This window comes from Cnephaeus nilssonii, assembly GCF_951640355.1.
Source record: "Cnephaeus nilssonii genome assembly, chromosome: 12".
Classification (NCBI taxonomy): Eukaryota; Metazoa; Chordata; class Mammalia; order Chiroptera; family Vespertilionidae; genus Cnephaeus; species Cnephaeus nilssonii.
The window spans coordinates 34,322,818-34,350,283 of NC_137083.1; the positions used below are offsets into that span (position 1 = coordinate 34,322,818).

General features: G+C 37.2%; 1 protein-coding gene across 1 annotated transcript in view; it reads left to right on the forward strand.

Annotated features, from left to right (window-relative positions):
- Positions 1-11,864, forward strand: part of PCLO (piccolo presynaptic cytomatrix protein) — a gene marked incomplete at its 5' end in the record, with an annotated part of 292,340 nt that extends 280,476 nt beyond the window's left edge. Inside the window, 3 exons of the mRNA XM_079785367.1 lie at positions 8,278-8,412; positions 8,831-8,976; positions 10,786-11,864. Coding sequence (XP_079641493.1) covers positions 8,278-8,412; positions 8,831-8,976; positions 10,786-10,926 — 422 coding nt within the window. The 3' untranslated portion in view covers positions 10,927-11,864. The remainder of the gene's footprint in view (positions 1-8,277; positions 8,413-8,830; positions 8,977-10,785) is intronic.
- Positions 11,865-27,466: the final 15,602 nt, after the last annotated feature.

The window sequence follows — 27,466 nt, forward strand, 5'->3', positions numbered from 1 at the left end:
AAATAATTGAGAGGATAGTAGTGTCATAATTAAGAAAGCACATGTCATGCCTAAATAATAATATTGAGGCCACATGTCATTGAATAAATTCATCCTTGGTTTTCTCTATTTTGTAGATATCATTCCAAGTACCAGAAATTTGATTCATTCTTTTTTTCTACTATTTTTCTGTTCTCTACTTCATTAATTTTAATGTGTGTCTTTATGATTATGTTGCTTGTTCTGTTTTTCTTCCTTTCTTTTGTTTTACTTTGTTGTTCTTTTTTCTAGCTTTTGGAGTTAGAAGTTTAAATTAATTGTATTTTTAAATTTTTGTTAACAGAGCATTAATAATATACATTTTAGTCTGATTATTGTTTTAAATGATATAGGTGTTAAAACTGTCAGTTTTCCTCTATCATTACTGTAACTGTCATAGATTCTGATACATAATGTTTTAATTATCATTCCTTTAAGAACTTCTATATTTTCTCATTGTATTTTGCCATTATAAGAATTGTTTGATAGAAGGCTTATTTTTGTGTGTTAGATCAGACAGTGTTTGTAATAGCTTCATTTTATAGAAATTATTGATGTCTTCTTTGTCACTCAATACATGATTAACTTTGTAATTCAATACATGTTCCACATATAATTGAGAAAAAGATATATTATCTATTACCAAGTTAAAGTGTTTAAAAAATATATAGCCATGAGATCTGCTTTATTTTGACTATGGCATCTCAATATTCTATGTCTTTACTTATTTTAGTCTATGTGACCTGTCTTTACTACCATATTGTGTTAAAGTCTATTATTATTCTTTTTATTGTGCTTTACATCTTCTACATCTTTACATCTTGTTTTGTAGTTTCAGCTTATTTAATTGGTGCATAGATATTCATAATTGTTGTATTCTCATTATTATTTATGTACTTTTAACTTGATAAAGTGTCCTCTTTTGTGTCTTGTTTATTGCATCTTGACCTGAATGCTATTGTCCGATAATAAGAACTCAGACTCTCTTATTATTTCCACATGCCTGACATGCTAATAATTTGTGTACTTTTGATTATTTGAAACAAAACTAATTTTAGTGTAGGTAAGCTTTGCTTTGTGAGCCAATCAAAAAATCTTTTTAAAAATAGGCTAGCTAAACCTATTCATGTTTGTTGATATGATAGATATGTCTGAATACAATAGAGCATTTTGTTTTTCAATTATTGTGTATATTATGTTATGTTTCTTTTCTCTATTTGCTATTTTTAAATTTTTTAAATTTATTTTGTAATTAAGAAATCTTTGTATATTTTAAAGATTATTTTCTTTTTATTTATACCTTTTATAATGTTTGCTCTTTTTATTTAACCATTTACTATCTGGTTTGTCAATTTTAAATGGCATCCTTGTCACCTACCTATTACCTGTACAAAAATCAATAATCTCATTCTACTTTCCCCTTTCTCTCTCTTCTCCATCATTAATTTTAGTTTCCTCCTTTATACTCTGTCAGAATGTATGACACATGCTGTTTTTCACTCACCTATGTGCTCATTCTTGTTTTAGTCTCAGTTCTACAGTTTAACATCTTAAATATTCACCATCAGTTCTTTTGCAGTTTCTCTAGTTATCTCTTTGGTTTGATGAAATGCATCCTTTCATATATATATACTATATATCAGAGAATTAACCTTTGTACAGTATTCCTGAGTTACTTTATGCTTAAAGCTATAAGCTTGACAATTGAAACACAGTTTAGCTGTACCTAAAATCTTTTATTTGCACCTAATTTTCTTGAGTTTCTTAAGAGTAAAGCTAACATCTAACTACTGTGAAGTATCTATAATCATTAGCCACTGAATTTTTATCATTTAACTATATCTAGAAGATTTTTGTTTCAGTTTATACAACATATAGAGGACAACTTTGTTTAGTTTGCACCTTAGTATTAGTTTTTTGAAAGAAGGAAGAGAACAGAGTAAGCCATAGTATTTATAGATACTTTTTCAACATGTCAGGGTACATCCTATCTAATAAAAGAGTAATATGCAAATTAACCATCACTCCACAACAAAAATGGTGGCGCCCATAGCCACAAGATGGTGGTGTCCAGTCCTCTCAACCCTGCCGAAGTCCCCCAGTCTCAGGGAGGGCTGCCATTGACAGCCTGCAGAATAAGCGGCCTGGTGGAATGCTGCACAGAGGCCCTCCTGACCCTTTACAAAAAACAAAAACAAATTCACTCCCCACGGCGCAATCTCCTGCCAGCAGCGGCAGCCTGGGCTGGGGTCTCAGCCTGGCAGGGGAACGCACCCCCACAGCGCAATCCCCTGCCAGCTGTGGCAGCCTGCCATCTCAACCACTGAGTCACACCAGCCAGGCAGATATGGAGGAATCTTAAATGTTTCTTTTTATTTTAAGTATATTTTATTGATTTTTTACAGAGAGGAAGGGAAAGGGATAGAGAGCTAGAAACATCGATGAGAGAGAAACATCGATCAGCTGCCTCCTGCACACTCCCCACTGGGTATGTGCCTCCAACCAAGGTACATTCCCCTGACCAGAATCGAACCTGGGACCCTTGAGCCTGCAGGAAAATGCTCCATCCACTGAGCCAAACCAGTTAGGGATGTCCAATATGTTAAAGAAAAAACCCTATCCAATACTGAGGGAATATGCAGGGGAGTTCATTTGGGGTTGACCTGGTTGTCAGGGGAGGGCAGTTGGAGACAATCAGGCTGGCAGGGGAGCAGTTAGGCATCGATCAGGCTGGCAGGGGAGTGGTTAGGGGGTGATCAGGCTGGCAGGCAGAAGCGGTTAGGGGAAATCAGGCTGGCAGGCAGAAGCGGTTAGGGGAAATCAGGCAGGCAGGCGAGCAGTTGGGAGCCAGCAGTCCTGGATTGTGAAAGGGATGTCTGACTGTAGTCGGACATCCCCCGAGGGATCCCAGATCGGAGAGGATGCAGGTTGGGCTGAGGGACACCCCCCTCCCCCGCCCAGTGCACGAATTTCATGCACCGGGCCTCTAGTCTAGATATAAAGATCTAAATCAGTTTAATAAAAAAAGTTAATTAATCCAGAAAAGAGATATGTCAAAACAACCATATCCCCAAAATGGGACAAAATTAAGTCAAAATAATTAAATAACTATAATCTAATATTTTTATAATTTTGCACATAATTATTCTGTTATTTTGCTTCTCCTCACACATTACTTAACTAGTCTGTAATAGTCATTCTCAAAGCATGATTTGGAAAGCCCTGTGGGTTCCCAAGATTGTTTAAGTCCCTCCATCAGATCAAAATTATTTGTTTTAAATATACTAAGATATTATTTACCTTTCTATTGTGTTGACATTTACAATAATATTGCAAAGGCAGAAAACTTCTGGTGACTTAGCATAAATGAAGTCAATGGCACCAAACTGTACTAACAGTCACTTTATTTACTTACTTACTTACTTACTTACTTACTTACTTACTTGTTTTTTACCACCATGCACTTATTGAGGGGGAAATTGCCAGTTTCACCTAAGGATATCCCTGATGAAGAAATTAAAACGATTGTTATTAGCCTAGATCCTTAAATACATTTCTCTCTGATATTCTCCATATGGGTAATACACACAAAAACTTCTGCTGCATACCAAAATATGATGGTTGACTTATGAAAATATATCTGTAACTTTTTTTGAGTTGCAAGCTAAACTAGCTTTTTTAAACAAGAAATATTATTTTTACTTAAAAGTACAACTGATAAACAAACTCTGCTTATTTTCAAAATATAACAAAGCAAGCTTGTCATTTTAAGCAAAACAATTGATGATTGTTGCCAATGATAAAAGTCAGCTTTTAAGTAAAAATAGAATTTTGGAAAACTTGTATCTTCCTTCCTGAGTTTGATAGTGTCTCAATATTCAAAGACTTTTTGATGATATTGATGATGATATTTACAGATGTGCTTTTAATATTGTATGAACTGTGTAAACATTTTGAAGACCTACATAACTCAATGAACTGGTATATTCCAAAATGAATGTATATGATATTACCAATTCAGACACAGTTAAAAGATCCATTCAAAGTACAAGATAGACTGATGTAGTTTACAGTAATAGTTCAAAAAGTTTAATGATATAGTTTTAGATTTCGCATATCCACTAATCTTAAAGAAACTTGTCATGTTTTAATGTAGTATCAAAGATTGTCCTAAATTATCTGTAAAGGATATTAAAATACTCCTCCCTTTCCAACTGTATATCTATATCTGTATAAGACTAAACTATATATTTTAACTAAAACAACATATTGAATATTTAATATAGTAAAATTATGAGAATCCAGCAGTCCTCTATTAAGCAAAACATTAAGGAAATTTCAAAAAATATAAAACATCACTCCTCACTAATTATTTTTACTTTTGAAAATATGGTTCTTTTTCATTAAATATTTATGTATTATTACTGTTTTAACTAAAGCAATAAATATTTAAATATGTAATTTTACATTTTAATTCAATATTTTAAATTTATGATATTGATAGCTATAATCCACACAAACAAAAGTTCTTTGATGACCCACCATTTTTTTAAGAGTATGAAGAGGTCCTAAGACCAATATGTCTGAAAACAAATGATCTGTATTTATTTTTAAATACCTTCAATAAATTTCTAATGTTCTAAAGGTTAAAACCAAATTCTTAACATGGCATCAATTAACAATGTTATACTAACATGGAAATTTATTTAGTTTTGTAGGCCCATGATGTTCCCTTAGTGAACACAGTATTCCTTCTCTTTAGAATGTTCATAACCATCCATTTCACTTAGTTAATTTTTTCTCATCCTTCTGGTTTCAACTCAAGCAGCACTTCCTCAGTCTCTTCTGAACCATGCATGCTCTGGCACTTCATAACTATTTCTTTCTTTTTAATTATACATTTATTGAGTTAAATATTTCATTAATGAATTTCTTTTCAATAGACAGAAAAACCATAGAATCAATAAGCATATATGGCTTGGCTCACTATTGGATCAATTCTTCCTAACAGCGTGCTTAACACAGAATGGAGTGGGAAGTAAAATATTGGTCAGTAAATGTATGAACTGATAGAGGAAAGGGTAAATTAATAAAGAATATGACCTAGCATGCCTAACTTCTTAAAAAATATAAAGATCCAAGATAAAGATTGAAAAGAAATACATTGGATTCATTTATTTATTATTTTTTTAAAAATATTTTTTATTAATTTCAGAGAGAAAGGGAGGGGGAGAAACATCCTATCTAATAAAAGAATAATATGCAAATTGACCATACCTCCTCTACACCCACAAGCCACGTCCACCAGCCAATCAGGAGCAAGTATGCAAATTAAGCCAACTAATATGCTGCGGCCACAGAGAGAGAGGGAGGCTTGGGTTGCCCCCGGCAATGGAGGAAGCCAAGCTTTCCGCCTGCCCTGGCAGTCCCAGGCCTCCGCTCAAGGCTACAAAGTTTCAATTATCCTCTCTAATAAAATGGTACTATGCAAATTAACCATCACTCCGCTACATAAGCCACGCCCACCAGCCAATCAGGGCGAATATGCAAATTAACCCCAACCCAAGATGGCTACAGCCACAAAGAGCAAAGTTTCCCAGGTAACAGAGCAAGCCAAGCTTTCCATAGCCGTTGCAGGCCTAAGCCTCCACTCAAGCTACAAAGTTTCAATTATAGAAGGTAAACAAATTCAAACAAATGGCGGCAGAATGGAGCTTGAGAGAGCAAGCCAGGGTTGCCGGTGGCAACAGGGGAAGCAAAGCTTTCCGCACACCCTGGCCGGGCTCACCCGCTTAAGGCTACAAAGTTTCAATTGTAGAAGGTGAATTAACTGCCACAGAAATGGCTGCCACCCCGGAGGGAGCAGCAGGCTTGGCTTCGCCCCAGGCTACAAAGTTTCAATTGTAGAAGGAAAATAAATTCCAGATACCAGGGCCTCCCCTTGGGTTGCCAAGGGGCGTGGCCGGCCTGCAAGCCACCACAGGCCCCTCGCTCAGGCCGCCCCACACCCCAAGGGAACCTCCACCCTTATCTGTGACACCCTTCAGGGCAAACCAGCTGGCCCCCACCCGTGCATCAGGCCTCTATCCTATCTAATAAAAGAGTAATATACAGATTGATCATCACTGCAACACACAATATAGCTGCCCCCATGTGGTCAAAGATCCTGCCCCCATGTGGACACAAGATGGCCACTACAAGATGGCCAGCAGGAGAGGGCAGTTGGGAGGCACCCGGCCTGCAAGGGAGGGCAGTTGTGAGGGACCAGGCTTGCAAGGGAGAGCAGTTGGAGGTGATCAACCCTGCAGAAGAGGGCAGTTAGGGGTGACCAGGCTGGCAGAGGAGGGAAGTTGGGGGCAAACAGGCTGGCAGGGGATCAGTTAAGCATCAACCAGGCTGGCAGCGGAGTGGTTAGGGGGTGATCAGGCTGGCAGGCAGAAGTGGTTAGGGGCAATCAGGAAGGCAGGCAGGCAAGCAGTTGGGAGCCAGCAGTCCTGGATTGTGAGAGGGATGTCCGACTGCCCGTTTAGGCCCAATCCCATCAGGATCGGGCCTAAACGGGCAGTCGGACATCCCTCCAGGAGTCCCAGATTGGAGAGGGTACAGGCTGGGCTGAGGGACAACCCCCCGCCGTGCACGAATTTCGTGCACCGGGCTTCTAGTAGAAGATAAATAAATCCCAACAAAAATGGCTGTGGCCACAGAGCGTGCAGGAGGTTTGGCTCCGCTCAAGGCTACAAAGTTTCAATTATAGAAGATAAATAAATCCCAGATACCAGGGCCTCCACTTGGGTTGCTGGGGGGCATGGCTGGCCTGCAAACCACCACAGGCCCCTCGCCCAGGCTGCCCCACTCCCCAAGGGAACTCCCACCCTGATCTGGGATACCCTTCAGGGCAAACCAGCTGGCCCCTACCCATGTACCAGGCCTCTATCCTATCTAATAAGAGAATAATATGCAAATTGACCATCATTCCAAAACACAAGACTGCCCCCATGTGGACACAAGATGGCTACCACAAGATGGCCAGCAGGGGAGGGCAGTTGGGAGGGACCAGGCCTGCAAGGGAGGGCAGTTGGGGGCGATCAAGCCTGCAGGGGAGGGCAGTTAGGGGTGACCAGGCCAGCAGAGGAGGGGAGTTGGGGGCGACCAGGCCTGCAGGGGAGGGCAGTTAGGGACAAACAGGCTGGCAGGGGAGCAGTTAGGCATCAATCAGGCTGGCAGGGGAGTGGTTAGGAGATGATCAGGCAGGCAGGCAGAAGTGGTTAGGGGCAATCAGGAAGGCAGGCAGGCCAGCAGTTGGGAGCCAGCAGTCCTGGATTGTGAGAGGGATGTCCAACTGCCCGTTTAGGTCTGATACAGGTAGGATCGGGCCTAAACGGGCAGTCAGACATCCCTTGAGGGGTCCCAGATTTGAGAGGGTGCAGGCTGGGCTGAGAGACACACACCCACGTGCACGAATTTCGTGTACCAGGCCTCTAGTCAATTATAAGAGAGAATAATTGATCGGTTGCCTCCTGCACGCACCCTACTGGGGACTGAGTCCGCAACCTGGGCATGTGCCATGACATGGAATCTAATGGTGACTTCCTGGTTCATAGGTTGATGAACCACTGAGGTACACCAGCCAGGCTCAGATTTGTTCAAATCACTCATTGTATTTTCCCTTGTGCAATTTTATTACTACGTGTTTTTTTCACTATTTCTTTTACAAAAGAAATAAAAAGGAAGCAGAAATAACACACAATGACATTTCATTTTGTTAACAAGTGTTCTTGAGAAGTCTGGTAATGAGCAATTATTGGCAAACAACTTCTCATATTTCATATGACATTCCTATTATACTAGAATCACATCATTTTTTTTTTGTATTTCTTTCTTCCTATAGTTACATCTAACACCTATTTTGGCTTAAAAATCTATAATTGAGTAATATTTATCTACTTACATGACCTCCATAACTTCCTTTTTACTAACTTATCATTATACTTTATATACTTTGTTGTGGGTATATAATTTATCAATCTCCTATGAGACCTTAAATTCTTTAAGGGCTAGGACCATATTTTATTTATCTGTAGGATGTAATAAGGTGTTTAGCAATTGACAAACACTCAATGATTGTCTGAATGAATTTTTCAACTAAACATTTAATAAATGTATTTCTTTTTTTTTTCTAAAGTTTTACATATGTCTCTTTTTTTCCCCGATGGTGTATATATTTCTTAACAGGTTTTTTTTTTTTTTTAATTCTTACAGTTAAAACTCAGGTAATGGGAGAAATCAAGATTGCATTGAAGAGGGAAATGAAGACAGATGGTGAACAACTAGTAGTTGAAATTCTCCAATGCAGAAATATCACCTACAAATTTAAATCTCCTGATCATTTACCAGGTATCTGATTTTATGAAAATGAGCAATATAATGTGTATAGGAAATTTTTAGGAATATGTCCTAAATAGTTTGGAAAATATGAACTAAAAGTTGGGCTGTACACCAAATATATCTGAAAAAAAAAGTGAAATAAGAAATTTCTGTTATAGAGAATAAGTTGATATTTTATTGGCTTTTAGTGAGATTTTTTCCAACACATAAACTTGGTGATTCATTTATTATACAACTGGAAAACAAATTTAAATTGCTGAGAAAATTGATGTTACCTTTTAATCCTTTTATGTTGTCTGGAACAAATTGAACACAATCTGCTGGCTTTGTATAAATTAGAAGAGAATACTCAGTGTACAATTATAATGCTTTCAATAGGACATTGTATGATTAACGGACACTTAACAAGCTGAATTCTTATTTTCAGATTTATATGTGAAAATATATGTGATGAACATTTCTACCCAAAAAAAGGTGATCAAGAAAAAAACAAGAGTATGTAGACATGATCGAGAGCCTTCATTCAACGAAACTTTTCGATTCAGCCTAAGTCCTGCTGGACATTCTCTTCAGGTAATTGTGCATTATACAGTTACTATTTAAACATATTTATTCATACAGTATTTATTTTCCACTCAGTTATTCAATATTTATAACCTTATCTTATACTATGTTATATTTTACAAGTTGATTCTTAGAGGTGTCTTCCCTTTAGGGGCCCTTTAAGATTCCACAAACAACCCATCCAATTAGCTACTAAGTCTTCTCTATTCTGTCATTTGTTTTATAGACAATTATTTCCATGCTCAATACCACTAATCCTCTTTGGGTTCTCATCTTTGTTATTCAAATAATTTCAACACTACATCTGGCCTACTTGCTATCAATGTCTTACCCTTTTAATTCATTTCATGATACCGATGGCTGATGTATCTTTTTAAAACACTGGCTACGTTACATTAAAGCCCCTTAAACACTTCCCAGTATCCTGACTCATTCAGAGTCCTCTAAAGTGAGTTCTAATTCATTTGGTTTTATCTGATCTCTTTATATACCTTTCCACACACACTATATTTCAGTCACAGCAGAATCTTTTCAAATAAGATTAAGCCTCGAATCCCTTGCTTATATTTTTGCTCTCCTTAACTAAGCTCTTCTCCATCTCTCTTCATCCATCACAGTACTCCACATCTTTCATATAAACTCAGCCCTTTATTGATGAACCTAGATATAATTCAACACTCCTTATTCATATAACATTTTGCTTATCTTATTAAGCAGCCAATCCCAATCTGTCTTGTAAAATAATTTATAGACTTCTCTGTCATTGCTTGTATACTAACAGGTTCTCTAGGGCAAAGTCTTGATTTTCAGTGTTCTTTGTTCCACAGCCTAATACAATGCTTGTACATATGTCTTCAGTAGATGTAGAAATAAAAAATAAAAGAGGCCCAGCCAGCGTGGCTCAGTGGTTGAGCATCAATCTATAAACCATGAGGTCATGGTTTGATTCCCGGTCAGGGTTGTGGGCTCGATCCCCAGTGTGGGGCATGTAGAAGGCAGCCAATAAATTATTCTCTCTCATCATTAATGTTTCTATCTTTCTATCCCTCCCCCTTCCTCTCTAAAATCAATAAAAAAGATATATTTTTTAAAGAATAAAAGAGGAGCCACCAGTGTGTGTGGCTCAGTGGTTGAGCACCGACCCATGCACCAACTGGTTCAGTTCCTGGTCAGGGCACATGCTGGGGTTGCTGGGTCAGTCCCCAGTAGGGGGTGTGCACAGGCAGCTGGTCCATGCTTCTTCTTCATTGATGTTTCTATCTCATCAATGTTTCTGTCTATCTCTTCCTCTTAAAAATCAGTAAAAACATATTTTTAAAAAAAGAAGAAAGGAGGGAAAAGAAGAAGGAAGGAAAGAGATGAAACAATATGGGAAGAGAAGACCATGGTACCAGCACTTAAAACAAAAGGCCTTCAGAGACAAATATAAGCGCTATTACAAAGCAAAAACTGAATTGAGAGAGTTAACTTACATTAGAATGAGAGAGAATACAAAAGTTAAAGGAGACTCTGCAGTCTTTATGAACAAATGTCTCATTTACAGAGATTAAGTAGCTAGAGAAGGGACTGAGAGGGAGAATGATCATGAATTTGTGGAAATATGATAAATTTGATGGGAAATGCTGATGTGAATTCATGTGCAAATCTTTTGAAGACATTCTTGTTATTAGTTCACTTACAAGTATGCCTGCTACCACACCTCGATCCCCAGTGTGGGAAAGTCCCGTTATTGTTTGTGGGATTTCTTTGATGACAAATGTCCTTAAAAGAGGTTGAAAAATATACACATGTATATATAATTTCGGCTCTTTTTTCTAGGTTTTACTTTTCTCCAATGGAGGGAAATTTATGAAAAAGACCTTGATTGGTGAAGCCTGTGTCTGGCTTGATAAAGTGGATCTCAGAAAAAGAATAGTCAACTGGCACAAACTTTTGGTCAGTTCTACTCAAACGCATTGAAGAAACGTGTCTGCTCAGGTTATAGAAACTGCACTAAATGATCTCAAATCAAGACTATAGTTGGATACTATTGTATTAAGCTATGTTTTCAGGGGTAAACATGAGAGGAGGAACAACAGGCAAAAACATACTTAAAGCCTTGTGAGTGTGTTGCTGTGAAACACAGAAAGAAACTCAATTGAAAACGTTTCATCTGTGGAAGGCCAAAAGGAAAAGGAACTCCGAGACCTTGGATTTCTTGCAGCTGCCAAGAAAGACAGTGAGAAAATGTCTGATTACTTGATGCGAAAATCTTTGAGCAGAGTTGAGCTAGAGCTAAAGGCAGAGGCTCGAAGATTAAAAATGGTTTCTAATGCAGACAAAGGTAGTCCTTTGTGCAAATAGTCCTTGGTTGAAAGGAAAGAACTGATGTAATAAATCTGTTTTCAAAAGTTTTCTTTTATCTTCTCAGACAATTTATTGTTCTGAGATTGTTACATAGGATACACCTACAATATGTGTCCAAGACTAGAAGTAAGGTAGTTGTGGTCATAGGAAAACGAGAACCAAAAATGTAGAAATTATGGTTTTCTCTGTGTCTAAATGTTACAAGGGTAAACCACACTAATTTTGGAATCCATGTTGTAAAAGCACATTTGTACAATCTGAAGTAATGTAGAATGAAGATAATACTAAGTAGAAATGGGATTACATTTATCTAGAAATAAAGCCAGGATTGGCTAAGAAAGAATATTGCACCACAAAATGTTGGGACCTTGGTTGAAAACAAAATCTTCATAACTTACCCTTAAATCAAGACATTTTCATTCTACATACCAAAGGAAATAGATTAAATTGGTATGTTCTAGGAAGCATGATAATTTTTTTGTGGAATTACAAATGAATATATTATCCCACATATTTCATTTCTCTTGAGTGATGTTTTGACAGAGTGAAAATTATTCCTCTGGCAAACAAATCCTAGTAATCTGTGGCACTGATTCATTAAACTGGTGTCATTTTCTGCTTTTCCATAATTGTTTTTTTCTTAACACATTAACTGATTGTATAATGAAAACCCTGATACCAGACTCAAATTCTCTCTCTGCTCCATTTTCTTCTTTTAGTGACAATATTCCAGTGATCAAGTTTGTTCATATTGGGAAAATATGTGAAAAGTTAACATTATATTGAAGTTTAAATAGAATTTGAGCTATTTTAATAGTATAGAATGAAAGGACCAATGTCTAAGTCACTAAAAGGAAGCATCCTCTCCTTCATCAGCCAACAACATTAACAAAGGAAGTAACTCACAGTTGTAGGAAACACACTCAATTGGGATTTAAAAGCCTGCCTTCGGGTCTTGGTTCTGCCACTGACTAACTGGGTCACCTTGCACATGTCACTTAAACTCACTTTCCCCCAGTGTCCTTATTTGTAGGATAAAAAAATTAAATATTTCTAGCCTTCCTGATGGAATGTTAGGATGATTAAACTAAGTGATCTGAGAGAGAAAATGAAAGCACATTTCCAAGTATAGTTTTATACACATAAGTGAGGAATAATTATTACTCAGCTTTTTATTTTTCAAATTTTATATGCAAAAAAGCATCCTCCTAACCAATGGCACACATTATCATGGGTAAGAGCAGTATATTAGTTCCAAAAAGATTTTTTTACTTTAAAATATACATTTTCATTTAATCTGAAAAAGTTGAAGAATTAAATAAAAATTATTTGTAAATTGGATTATTATAAATTAACTAACATACTGATTTTATCCCCTTCCTATATCCTATCCCAAAATAAATTAATTAAATTGCTTCTCAGAGCATTCTAAGCTTATATGCTGCTTATTTATTGAAGGGTGAGGTTTTAGTGAGTTTAGAGAAATCATCTCCAAATATATTATTTGGATATTGAATTTCTCATGTTTAAAGAAAGCATACTTTAAATTCAAAAGGAATTGATTTAAATGTAAAACATTAAAAGTAAAAGAATTTTTTATCCCAGGTTATATATCTTTAACGAAAAAATACAAATTCACTCTTCCCCAGTCTAAGAAAGATAATAGTCATTTATTCTTTCCTCCATTTTTATTTATCCTTCTTTCCCTGAAAAAACAATGTTGTTTACCATTGATATTTCTTTAAAATGAGCATTCGTGGAGGGGATCACTCAAGATTTGATATTGCTAGGATTTTATTTTTAGAGGCAACTATATCTGTTGATGGTTGCCATGGATATTTCCAGCAGAAGTTAGCACTTTAGGAATCTGATAATCATCACTCATAATTGGGGAAGGAAATAGTTCAGAAAGATCTCCTTCTGACATAAAATAGGCTCTGTTACTTTCCATTGAAAGGAACTTGAGCTCACGTTAGGTCCTCTTCTGCAGCCACTTACATCCAGAGGTATGCGTGACAGGTTGTTGAACCAGTTAGTTTACCAGTTGTTGCAACTTCTTTTCGAGAAATACAACCGAAGGTGCCACCAAAACAAAGAGCATCCCTTGGTAGCTATTTGACCTGTAAGAGTAGGAGTCTTTCCATTACAGGTGCCTCTCTATTCCAAGGAACTGGTGATGAGGCCAAGTCAATCAAGAGAGTTAACAACAGGGCTTCTTTTTGTGCACCAGCATCCCCCTTCAGAGAGCATGAGATCCTGCCATGGTTTACCAAGAGTGCAGCTAACCACTCCTGGGTTGTACTGGAACTATTCTATGCAACACTGATCCTTATGCGAATGCACTTCTGAATGATGCTGATAACCCTCTATTTCTTTTTTAATTAAAATAGGGCTCTTGGTGTTTTTTACTTTTTTTGTATATATCACAGCACACACTTTCCCACTTTTTATTTTATTTTATTGGAATTAGCTTTGTTTCTTTATCCTAATAGTGACAACGTTTGTAATCTTCAAAATAACACATTAGTGCAGTCATATCTCTTATACCTTGAAAAGCATCCTAATTTTTCCCACAGTTTCCTTGAGTCACCAGGGACTGAAGTTGCTTCTTGGTTGAAAATTTGGTCCTAAACACCTTTTAGCTATAGAAGCAAAAGCACAGAGTAAATTTTCACAAAAGACAGGGATTTACAGAATGGTTGTTGCAGACATAAATAACATTAGTTGCAAAAAGTTGGTGTTTCCCCTGTTCTTACTTAAGATAAAGGAGATTTTTGGTGACTCTGTACTTTTTATTTAGCATTTTAGTTTCAAAGAATAATATCCAGGACTAAGGGGCAGTGATTGCTTTGCTCCTTAAGGTTGCCCATATTGTAATTACTCACACTAATAAAAGCATATTTTCAGCATCAGTGGAATTAATTTTGTGGATCACACACATTAAAATAGTCATATTGTGGGACTATAATAGCTGGTAACCAGCTGATATTGATTCTTATTATAGGAATAGTTGTGATGATAAGGTGATAACTGTAGTGACACTAGGTTGGTGGTGATGTGAGGTAAATTAAAATTATACACTATATTGTGCCCAATTTATTAGAAATTATTTGATCAATGTTTCATTTCATTATGATATCATAAAGATATAGTATTTTTTTACTTTATTTAAATCATAACTAACAATATTTTTAAAAACTTATTTTCATTGCTACAATGTCTAATATTCCAAAGTCAGCCGACTACAGCTATATATGTTTATAACTCTAAGTGTGACAGAGTGGTGTTCCCTATTTTGAGCTTGAGAGGGAAGTGAAAGAAAGCTCAATGAATAATTATGAACTGTCTCTTTAATAATTACTTGCCTTTAATGTAATACAAGAATGAATGAGTGAAATAGATTTTCTCATTGAATATAGAACATTGATATGTTCTGTATGTTCCATGTTGTTATTGTTAAAGATCCCCATGAAATCTAAATCATTTAATCACATGATTCCTTATCTGATAGGTAGATTGAGAGCATTTTCTTAATTCATTGCCCTGTATATAATTATACATTTGGTAAATTAGACAAAGTTGAAGTATTCATTTCACTTGGCATTCAGCATGTGAATATGATTATTGTTTGATTGTGTCTATATATTTGTTGGTGATGTGCTCAGGTGCTCCCACTACCGATTAATGTGTGTGCTGATATCCTAACAAAAACACATCTGGTGTTCAAGAAAAACAATTCTTGTCTGAAAAAAATAAAAACCAAATAAAATTGTTTTCAAAATAAAAAATAAAATACTTGGAAATATGTCTTGTTTATAACTATATGTTGCATGCCATGTTGGTGATTTGCTAATGTGTTCTTCTTTTCTTTTCTACTCAAATCTCTCTGGAAAATCTAATGAACAAATTCTTGGGCTAAAGGTTGTATAAATTGAACTGAAATACATGAGAATTGAATTTAAAAATGCTTGTAAATCTGTCTTGAGTTTTACTTTATGTGAAAATATGTCTTGGTTTTGTGATTGTATACAAGATGTATCTTGATAACTTATGCAAATTGTGCTGTTTAAAGGCTGTTGCCTCAGCCTTACTAATAAATATTGAAAACATCAACATTGACTTCATGTGGTTAACTTGATAAATTGATATTTAATATATAAATACAACATTTTGGAACATTTTCTGTGAAAAATATATCATCAATGCATTTACTCACCCACTTTAAAATATATTTTAAACACAGAATACAGAAAACAAACAAATTTATATCTTAATAAATTATATGTATTATGCTCTTGTAATCACCACTCATATCAAGAAATTGAACTCAGCCAGCATCTCATAAGACCTCCATTTAACCCATTTCTATCACAATTCCCTCCCAATCCCTCAATGCAACCACTATCTTGATATTTATGATAATTATTTCCTGGTTTGTTGCTGGCATCTGCCTAGTAAACACTAGTGTAGATTTCCTGTTTTATTTTTAATGTGTTTTATAAGCCTCTTCTAGTCTACATAGTCTCCTCGCACCCCTTCTTTTTTAATGAATCTTATTTTTTTAAGAAACTTGGTCTTTCTACCTGTGAGATTCCTTGAAATCTGTATTTTGCTGACTGCCTACTCAGAGCGCAGTTAGGAGTTCCTCTCTCTCCGTATTGCCTGTCACTTGCTCTTTTGCTCTACAGATCTGACCTGGTCCACAGGTTCCTATTGTATTCCTCCATTAGGAGATGCATGATGTCTGGCTGTCTCATTTTGTTCTGTTCTCATTTGGTTTGGTTGTTCATGTTTTCTGTTGCTCAATGCCTAGAATAGGTCCATAAATTCACTAGATGTTACAAAATGTCGATATTCTATTCAATCATCAGTTCTACTTGAAATAGCTTTAAAAAGATAAATTTCCCCTCAACCAATATTTGATTATGCAGTAGTATAGTTTTTATAGAAAAGTTGGATAGTGGCAGAGAAACATGAACAAATTTTTCTCTATCTAGTTACCATTTTTTGAAATAACTGGATTATATAGTAAAAAATAGATTTCCAACAATTTGATTATTTGAAAAGATCAATGAAATTAACAAACCTATGGCATCAAAGGAGAAAGGCCAAGTTAATCTCATCAGGTATGAGAAATTAATATAGTTGCCAATATCCAAAGCCAAAACTTATCAAATCCAATCAAGCAATGCATAAAAGTGATACGAATCAAGACCTAGTTGAATTATCCAGTTTACACAAGATTATCTCAATGTTGAAAAACAAATTAATGAATTTCAGTACATTGGTAGTATATTAAAGTACAAAATCGTAATATGCTGAAAATTTGTTAATAAAAATAAAAATCTATTCTTAATAAAAATGTTATAGCACACTTAGAGTAGAAGAGTATTCTTTAAATCTGATGAATATTACCTACAAAAGAAAAAACAAAAATCTTGCTGGTAAAATGATTGATTTTGTGACCAGAAAAAAAGCAAGTATGCCTATTACCATAATTTTTTTCAATACCTTTATCAGAGTATCTAGCCATTGTATCAAGGCCAGAAATCAATACAAATAAAGGAGTTAGAAGTAAAAGAAAAGAACTATAATTATTTGTAGATTTTAAGCCATTGTGTATAAAAAATCCAAAACAACCAAAAATTTCTTTGAGAATAGTATATGAGAATTTGTCAAATTTACTAAACATAAAAACTATAAAATACAAAATTAAATTTCTTTTCTGAAAGTTGGAAAATGAAAAGCTCAAGACAATTTTTACTAGCATCAAAAGTATCAAATACCTAGAAATAAATTAACAAAGAAGTTCAAGACAGTGTATGAAGAAATTAATAAAATTATCGAGATATTGAGTAAGACCTAAATGCAATGTTTATTGATTGAAAAATTGAATGAATATTAGTTATAGTTGTTATGCAAAGTGCTGAGTCCCCAGAAAACCTCAGCATATTTTTTGTAGATTCCAAACAAATAACCGGAGGACTGGCTGTGAAAGAAATGAGTTTGTTAGGATTTACGTGTGCACCTGTGGTGGCTGACAAGTGAAATTGTCCTGCTAAGCTCCGTCCGGCCTGCGGACAGGCCACACCAGGGACAGCCAGCCAGTGTTACTGTTTTGCTGCCACCCAGACATTCCCAACACAAGGTTTTATAGAGCACAGAAAACAGAGAATGAACTTTCAAATAGCATGGATCAATTGAGTAACTATTTGGAAAAAATAATATTGAACCTTGTCTCTCACAATTTGAAAACATAAATTTCATATAATTTGAAAAAGAAATTTATAAAGCATTTAGAAGACTTCTGTTCCTCAGATGCCATAAAGAAGTTGACAGGGAAAGCAAAAAAAAAAAAAAATTAGGAACGATATTTGACACATAAAACAAAAAGGATTAATGTCAAAAATACATACAAATCAGATGAAGAAGAAAAGCAATGTAATGGAAATAGAGGAAAAATGCTTGAACAGGGACTTCAGATGAGAAGAAATACCAATGGTTAATAAACATATAGTTTGCTCAACCTCATTAGTTTTCAGAATACACCAGTATCCGGGTAGACACCTTCATACTGCACCAAAGCACCACCCGATTACCTAAAAAAAAAAAAAAAAAAAATCAATGTTGTGGCTGGACCAACCCTTGTGGTTCTTATGATTTTAAGATGCCCTTAACCAAAAACCATCAGGAAACCTTGAAAAGACACAGGTTTATTGCTTATAAGACCTGGAAATTACACAGTACACCTGGGGCCACACAGTGAAGTCCCAGGTAAAGAGAATGCACGTGGGCCAGGGTTCTGCTTTATTTGGGTCAGAGTGGGGCCTAGGGTTTCACGGGCTCACGCTTTACCGGTGAATTTAAAGCAGAAGAGCAGGAACTTAAAATTCAGGAAGAGAAAACAAGTAGCTCAAAAGGTCAGTATTGAAATCAACTCTAAAAGCTGCAGTGGCTCTTCAGTCTCAGAGCTGACAAAGTGTTTATTTCAGTCTTTGAAATGGATGTCTCTGCCATCAAAACTTAAATCACGTACTTGCATTATAAAAAAGGGGGGAAATGTCAGGGCTTACCCTACATCTATGCCTTATATTTGGTAGTTTAAAATGTATTTTTTTAAAGAGCAAGGATAAGTAATGGTTAACTGCAATTATGCTTTTTGAGAAAGAGATTGAAAATGTGTTTGGCAAAACGTGGTTAATTATAACGTGTAGGCCGGTTCTGTAGACTGATGGGGACTGAAACCAATTTTGACAAATGGACTCAACAGGAATTTGATTATTTTTAGACATTTGGGTTTTTTCTAGGGCAGACTGAAAATGCTCAGGCAGAAGCTGACACTGCAATCTACAGGTGGAATTTCTTCATCTTGAAACCTAAGCTTTTTGGAAGGTTTTTAAAGTCTTTCAGCTGATGAGATCCGGCATGCCCACCCAGGTTATTGAGTATAACCTCCTTACTTAAAATCAGCTGATTAGAGATGTAATTTATCTCTACAAAATACGGTTATACCTTGTTTTATTGTGCTTCACTTTATTGTGCTTCAAAGATGTTAAGGTTTTTTACAAAGTGATGGTAACACCCACCACCAGCAAGAAGATTACAACTCGATTAATTGCCGTGATCTGGAACTGAACCTGCAATATCTTCCATATATGCCTGTACCATCACAGCAATGCCTCAAGTGGCATTTGAATGAATAACTGTGTACTATAGCCTAGCCAAGTATGAAGGAGAAATATAAAGATTTTTCTTGGTTGGTCAGTTGATTTGGTTTGGTTGGTAAGATGAGAGAGGACTGAATAAATTGCAGTCATTGGGAAGAATATATTTGAGAGGGAGTACTCTCCCTCTACATAGAGAGAAAAGGGAATGAATAAATTCTAGTGTACAATATGGAAAGATGAACTCTAAATACTAGTTCAAGAACTCCTCTTTAAGAGGAGAAAGGAAAATTCCTCTAATGGTTGGTTCCCAGCTCTCACTAGACATGACAATCATCTGAAGAACTTCAAAAAGTACGGATACCCAAACTCCAACCCAGACCACTTAAAGCATCATCTCTGATTATTGGACTCAGGCAGAAGAATACTGGTAAAGCTCCTCAGATGCTGTCAAGGTGTAGCAAGTTTTAAACTACTACCCTAATGAAACAAAAAGAAAAGGGGATTAGTGCAGGTATAGCCAGATTGTAAATGATCTGATATGAGGAGGGAGGTTAAGAGAGTTTCATTATGACGGCTATGATTTTCTCAGTGAGATATGATATGAGGGCATCTGTTTAGAGTGAAGAGGAACTGAATAACCGTTAGAGATTTGAAGAGAGTGAAGGAGCTATAAAGTAGTCCTGAAGAAGAGTGGGAGAGTAAGTAGGAAAGAAGAGTAAAATGCTGTGCTATATTGAAGGCTCTTTGGAGCTTAGTGAATTTACACAGTGATACCAATCTGTCTTGTCACATGATTTTCCCCATCTTGGTTTATATATAAGAGCAGAGAACAAATATGGTAGATTTTAACTAGACGGAGTCTTACCAGATAGATTAGACAAAAAAGACAGACGTGCAAAGGAGTTCTGATCTCAGGACAAATTGATTAGACCATAGGATGTATAATTGTTAAAAATGGAAGTTACCATAGGATGTGTAATTGTTAAAAATGGAAGTTTAAAAAAGAAAGGTTAAGACTGGCGGACTAGGAAAAGGAAACACAAATAAATTAATGATACTGTGTTGTGCACTAAAATTCGTTGAGGGGGTAGATCTCATGTTGTGTTTTTACCATGAGGAAACTTTTGGAGGTGATGAATAAGTTTACTATCTTGATTGTGGTGATGGTTTTATGGGTGTCTGTTTGTATACGTCCAAACTCATTGAATCATATATTTTAAATGTGTTTTTTGTATAACAATTATACCTTGATGAAGCTGTTAAAAATAAAGTAAGATCTAAGGAAAGGGAGGTCATGCTTCTAGAGGCAGGACCAAGCCTGTCTAAGTTTGGTTGAGCTAAGTGAAATGTTAAGGCCTTGTGTGGAGAGCAGCTACAGAGTTTGGACAGGTTCAAGCCTCGGACTGATGAGAGGGCACAGTCCTCTCATGGCCACGGGCAAGTCCCAGCTTGGAGGGCAGAGCCCTCCCAGCACAATTATAGCCAACAGCTATAGTTGTAAGCTTGAACCTATGGTCCGAACACGTGGCCCCACGTGCCTGAGTGATGAGGGCTTGATAGAGTTCAGGTGCATGTAATTGAGTAGATTCAAAACCCACGAGAATGTTGTAAACATCTTGACCATGCCCTTACTTTGCCTCGTGGAATCTGGCTATAAAATAAAGACATGGCTTGTAGTCCATGACGCTGTCACGAGCTCTCCATCAGAGAGGCTCTCCAACAGAGAGGACAGCGTCCCACCCAGACCCAGCTTTCGTCTCTTGTCTGTCTTTTCTCAATCCTTCACTGCCCCCTCTCAGGGTCACCGAACCTGGCTGAACTGGCATGGCACATAAGGCGCCCAACGTGGGGCTGAGTATGCCACGGCCGTGCGGGCTCGCCACATTGTTGCTCAACTGCTTACTTCTCACCCACCCCCATCTCCAATACACATGCACACACACATGCATGAATGCTTTCCTTTTCCCTGGAAAGAAAAAAGGACAAAAACCAGAGTCAGGAGAAACACTGATAGAACAGAGAACTACAACTCCCTCAGAACTCTAGGGAGGAGAGTTAGGAGGTGTGAATGGCTTTTCAGGGAGTGTGGTTTGGAAAGGGATAGGAGGACAAAGGACAGTGTTGGTATAATGGTAAAAGACTTTTGTGAGTTTCAGTTTTCTAGAGAATAGGAGAGATGGACAGTCGCTTAATTTTTTTTTTTTTTTTTTGCCATATGTTAAAGTCCCTTCCAGATACTAGCAGTCAAATCTTAGACAAATGAAACTTTTTTTCTTAACACATTCTGACAGAATATTTCTTGAAATTAAATCTTGTTTGTCAGTGAATTTCATATAAAGTGATTACTATTACACAGAATATATTTTACATAATAAAAATATTTCACAGTAAAAGACTATTGCATTTGTAAAATATATAGGGAAGGAGGAGAAAATTATTCTCAGTTAAGCTTTTATCACCTTATGATCTCAGTAGCATCACCTGAGGGATGAAAATACTTGCATTGACAAGAATCTGAGAAAAAGAAAAAAAAAGGTTTAAGGAAAATCAGTGTGAAATGCTGATTAGCTAGCGTCTCATAAATAATCTGAAGTTTAGAATCTAAAATAAAAAACACCCTGAAAGTGAGCTGTTGTCAGTAAAGTGAACAAAGGCATATTAAATTTTTAAATGAGATCTTAGAGTTGAGGATGGAAAAACCTACCTCATCTTTAGAAGGTACACGGTAATCAAAAAAGTGTCCAGGGCTAGACTACGTTAATTAACACTTCCCAGATGATGTTTACTGTCAAATATGTGAATAGATAACTGGAACAAGTTAGTAACTTGGGAATTTTCAAACTGCTGTCACTTTTCACAGTTTTCAGTATTATCACAATTGTCTTAAATTGCATTCTTAATACTCTTTTTGTAAGAAGCAAATGCAAGAGTTATTTAGACTCAGCTATCATTAGGACAGATTAAATGAAGAGTTGAGTTATTGAAGAAATATGAATTGCATGTGGGTAAGCACGGTATTTTCAAATAACATAATCCTAGGTACAAGAGACTCTCTGACAGTGGAAAAACACTAGGCAGTCAGAATAACAGGTTTCTAAGCATAGTTTTACCACTAATTTGTGCTGTTACATAACACTTATCTCCCTTCTCAAGGCCTCAGTTTTCTAAGACTAAAGGACTACATAATCCACAAGGTTTCCTATAGATCTGACAAAACTGAGAACACTAAACAAAACCTTTATGTTGACTAGTTTGTTGCTCATTTTATGGAATCTCCCCCCAAAAGTTACTATAATTAGTCAAGTTTTAAAACAAGATTGTATGCTCTCTATGAGTCAATATCTGAATCAAATACCGTATTTTTCGGCGTTTAAGATGACTGGGCATATAAGATTTTCTTGGGTTAAAAAGTCATCTTATACACTGGAAAATATGGTATATTGGACTATATTGATGGGATTAGATATAATGGATTAGATATATTGGACTACCATGTGTAATCAATAAAATAAGGCTCACTTTCTGTAGCACTTACTGTGTTTCTGGTAGAATTCCATCTTGCTAATTCTGTATTGGTAATTCATGACGTCTATGCATTGTCATAAATCTTGGCTTCTGGTTTATAAATATAATAGAAAGGTATAGGGACAATTAAAAGAAAACAATAAGCATAAACATCATCTAATCTTTGCTCATGATCAAAATGTACCCATATTGTGACTGTGGACATTCCAAAATGTCAGTTCTGGAATGGTCAATGACGAAAGTGGCCAATGTCAACTGGCCAAATTATTTTCTCTATCTCATTGTTCAATGCCTCTTTTTTGGTGGATGCTTTGCCACCAAAGGTCCACATGCTATTCCATACTTTGTTGTCTCTTCCATTCTTTTCCTTCCATGTTTCTGACCGGTCTAGTAGGCCATTAGCAAATGTCTAGAAATCTTCCTGTATTCTCCCCCTTAGGTCACTTTTCTTTCCACAAAAAAAAACAAAACAAAGTTCTCCATTTGTACCTCAACCCACTGGGAGGATTTTCTCTCCCCATTATTCCACTATTGATGTTATCTGCCATATCAATACAATAGCACTACTTGGTATTCTGCACTCTATCAATCAATACTGCTGTCTGTTGTTATCCAGTTTCGGTTTGGACTCATATACTGAGTCTACCCATCCATGAATCAAGCTTGGGCTTTTTCTCTTTCTACAGCTGGTCAGAGGGAATTTACTCACAAAGGGCAACCAGTGACATGGAGTCTGAGCCATCTGCTTGTGCAGCTTGCCTGTGCCCTCTGTTGTCATTTAAGCTTCATTTCAAATTACAATTTCTAACTGATCACGGGTCCACTGCTGAGCCTTCTGACTTTATGACATTGGGCTCTAAGACAACTCAGCTCATTCTGAGTAGTTCCAGATGTGCGGTCACTTGGTTCCCAAGGTTAAATTGCTATAGCAGGGCCAAGTATCATGCCAGCAGGTGATTCTAAAATGAAGTATAATTCTCCACTGCAGGTGGCATGGCCTTGTTCCAGAATCCAAGTAGCATGCATTTTGATTCTCCAAATGGGACTTGCCATAAACTTACATGCCATCTTTTCCCACACTGAGGCTTTCAACATTGTAGAGCCTACCAGATTACATGGCCCAGGTAGTCGGGCTATTTGTACCACAGTCGGACCAGCTGCAGAGCTCTTTTTCACTCTGGGACTCATTCAGAGTTTGGAAACTTGCTTATCATTGAACTTGAGGGCTATAAAAGTACTTCTCTGTGTAGAATGTGTTCCAGCCAGAACTCAAAAAAGGTCTACCAGGTGTTGAGCTTCCTTTCTATTATAGGTTTGGAAGATGCATCATTTTGTCGTTTACCTTTCAGGGGATCTCAAATGCTCCTGACAATTAGACACATAAAAATGAGACTGAAATAAGATCAACCGAAGGACTTGTATGCATGCATATAAGCATAACCAATGGCCGCACAACACTGGGGGGTGAGGGCATGTATGGAAGTGGAGTGGGCGGGGGGGGGGCAATGGGAAGATATGTACACATATAATACCTTAATTTAAAAAATGGAAAAAAATGAGACTGAAATAGCAGTTTCCTGAAATGTGTCTTAGCAAGGGCTCCATGTGTTAGCCACCAGTTTTTTTCATGGTACCCAATTTAATATCAGCATAATGTCATCAATGTAATGATCAATCTTATAATATGTAAAATATCCAGATGATGTAGATCTATTTTGAATATGACAGTGGTGTGGGAGAGTTAATACAGCCCTGGTGGAAAACTGTGAGTATTGTTGTCTATTCCACATAAATGCAAATTTTTCCTGATCTTTTATCAGAATTTTTAAAATGTACATTTGCGAAATCCATGCCTGTATACCACGTAACTCAGGCCTTATTTGTTAGCTCTAGCACCAATGCCACATATGGCATAGCCACTATGGACCAGAGCTATTGCTAGGCTGAGCTTACATTAGTCTACAGTCATTCTGCATGATCCAAGCATTTTCTCCAGGGACCAGAATGGTGATTTAGAGATATGTCATGGCCATGCTCCTGTATCATTTAGGTCTCTAATGATGGTGCTTATTTCTACTATTCCTTCCTATGCCCCATGGATGTTTTTATCTATGATCATGGTTGGGAGGAATTCTGGAGTCTTCCACTTGGCCTTTCTAATAAGTCCAAGGACCTAACATAGAAAATGCTCCAACTACCAAGTGGCATTCTCAATTACATAGTTGGAGACCAGGAAATGACCATGACCATGAATTGTGTCTATGGACACAGTGGATCCATTGTAAGCCATACTTTAGCAGGATTCCATTTATAACTTGACTCCTATAATCCCCACCCTCACTAGGGGGTCACGATGATACACTGAGTCTCCAGTTATCAATGTCAACTCAGACTGTACTCAGTAGTCCTCTGGGTATTTCTCTTTCCCTAGTGTAAGGTCACATGAGTAAATCGCTATAACTCTCTAGAAAATCATTACAGTATATATTTACTGTGGTGTGCCTGGTCATCTCTTCAATTAATGGATTCTGTTTTTCAAAATTGGTTTAGGTTTAAGAACTGGGCAAAGAATTGCAAGTTTTATTGAGACAACAACCCTCAGCTTCCTGCTCCTCCATTCTAAACTCCTGATCGAAGAGTTAAACAGCATACTCCTTGGCTACCTGTCTAATTTGTACTTGGGTGATGTCATGTTCTATTAACAATCTCAATAACTTCCTGAAGGTCAAGCCCCCCTTGACTGCTATACCAGTTTTGTGGGTTCTTGCTTTTGGCAGTTAAGCACTGCCACCTCACCTCAATTACTTTCAGACTTCATCATCTTCAAGGATACCAATCAGACCAGCTCTGTGTATACCTCTCCTACTGACTGCCTTGTCACTTCAAGATGAGCTGCCACTGAACTTCTTATGGATGCTGATGCCCCCTACCAATGCATCCCTGCTGGCCTTGCTGAATGCTGGGTTCCCTAGGACCTCCCAGAAAGCATAATCCTCTAATCATTATTAGCATAGAGTCTAATGGGTATTCTGGCCTCATATAGCATCCAGTCCACCTTTTTCTTCTATCTTTTTTTTTAAATATATTTTTAGTGATTTTAAAAAGGAAGGGAGATTGAGAGATAGGAACATCAATGATGAGAGAAAAATCATTGATTGGATGCCTCCCCCATGCTCCCCACTGGGGATCGAGCCTGCAAGCTGGGCATGTACCCTGACCTGGAATCAAACCATGACCTCCTGGTTCATAGGTGGATGCTCAACCACTGAGTCACACCAGCCAGGCTTCTTCCTATATTTTTCTTCTTCCTCTACAGTTTTCCAGGCAACATAGGCATTTGCACTTTGTTCAGTGTGGGCCATCTCCTATTCCTGGCTTCTAAGAGCTACTCTTAGCAATGACTTTGTCCCATTTCTGGGGTCCTTACCAGGTTATAAAATCAAATGTTCCAAGAAAATGCCATTAAGTCTATAAGTTGTTCTTACTCGGTTTTTAATTCTGGCCTCCTTGATCAAACACCCTCAAAATTTAACCCCAGGGGTACTCCCTTAGCTTCTGCTTGTACACGGTAGCTAATTCTTGTAACTTCCTCAGTGTGTAATCTTGCTCTTCTATAATCAGGCCCATCTTGTCTCTCATTAGATTTGTCTGTAATTTAATCACACTTATTAGCCTGGTTGATAAAATGGGGTGAGGGGGCAACTCTTGAGAGGGCCACCTGTTGTCTTGCAGCCTCTTCCTGCATGGGAGAAATGTTAGCTCTTATGGAGGAGAAACAGCCTCCTTCCCTCGGTAGGTTCTCAGGGTCAGAGAAATCGAAAGAGGTACAATTCTCAGGGGGATTGTTGAAGCAAAAATTGCACATGAAGACTTTATTCAAAGCTATTGAAATAAAAGAGAGAGGCTGGAATTCCATCTGAGCTCAACTCCATGGAAAGAAAAGGCTGGGAGAGTTTTTAGACTGTAGGGTGAGCTAGTGGAAAAGTGCTAGAGAATGGGGGGAGGGGAGGCAGGGAGTTAATCAATAGGATGTGCCTAGCAATTGACTTATTCCTGAGTTAGCAAATGCTTTTCTCTGCTATTAGGTCATCTGTGTTCGCTAATTGGTGTGCATGGAAGCTGGGCTCCTACCCTGCCACAGAGACTGTGAAATGGTGCATTATCTTCCCTGATAATGAGATTTGGAAAGGATGGCTCTGAGGTCCTTTAGAAAAACGCATCTCAGTTGTGAAACAGTCCAGAGAGTTTTAAAAGGATTTATATCTCATAAGGACAAAGCAAAAAAAAAAATTATAATTACATGTTGTCTAAAATAAATGCTCTAAGGAAAGGGAGGTCAGGGACTTAGAGGCAGAAAGAAACCTGTGTGAAGTTGAGCCGAGCTGAGGGGAACATTAAGGCCATCTTGGTTGGCATTCACTCAGGTGTTCCAATTCTGTCAGGTTCCAGGTTTAGGATGCCAGTTCTGACTTTGCTGAACATTTACATAAATGTCTCTGGAGGTCTGCAATTCTAACCATGAAGTCAGGATCAGCTGCTCTTCTGCATCTGCGCTTCCAATGCAGGAAGCGAGGGCTTCTATGTACACTCCCATGGAGACCATCCAGCTGTCACACTTAACTTTCATTGTCTTGTTAACTGCCCTCAATTTATCATTATCCCTGTATAAGGCCTCAATTCACTTTATCAGTAAACAGTCACTATGCTGTGCTGATAGGCATTTTTCACCCTGTACCTTTCAAATATCTTTGTTACCGCATCAGCAAGGACAATCCTCTCCCTGGGGACATCTTCCTAAGTCCCCATTTATGAAATCGTACCTGCCACGTGGTTACCTATGCCTCAAATTTCACTTACTTGCCAGCTGGATAGTGAGTAACCTGGTCCCCAAATCCCATCTGGCCACCTGTTTCCTCAGACCACCCTATGTATCACGTGTGCCAGTCTGGGTCTTCCAAGCA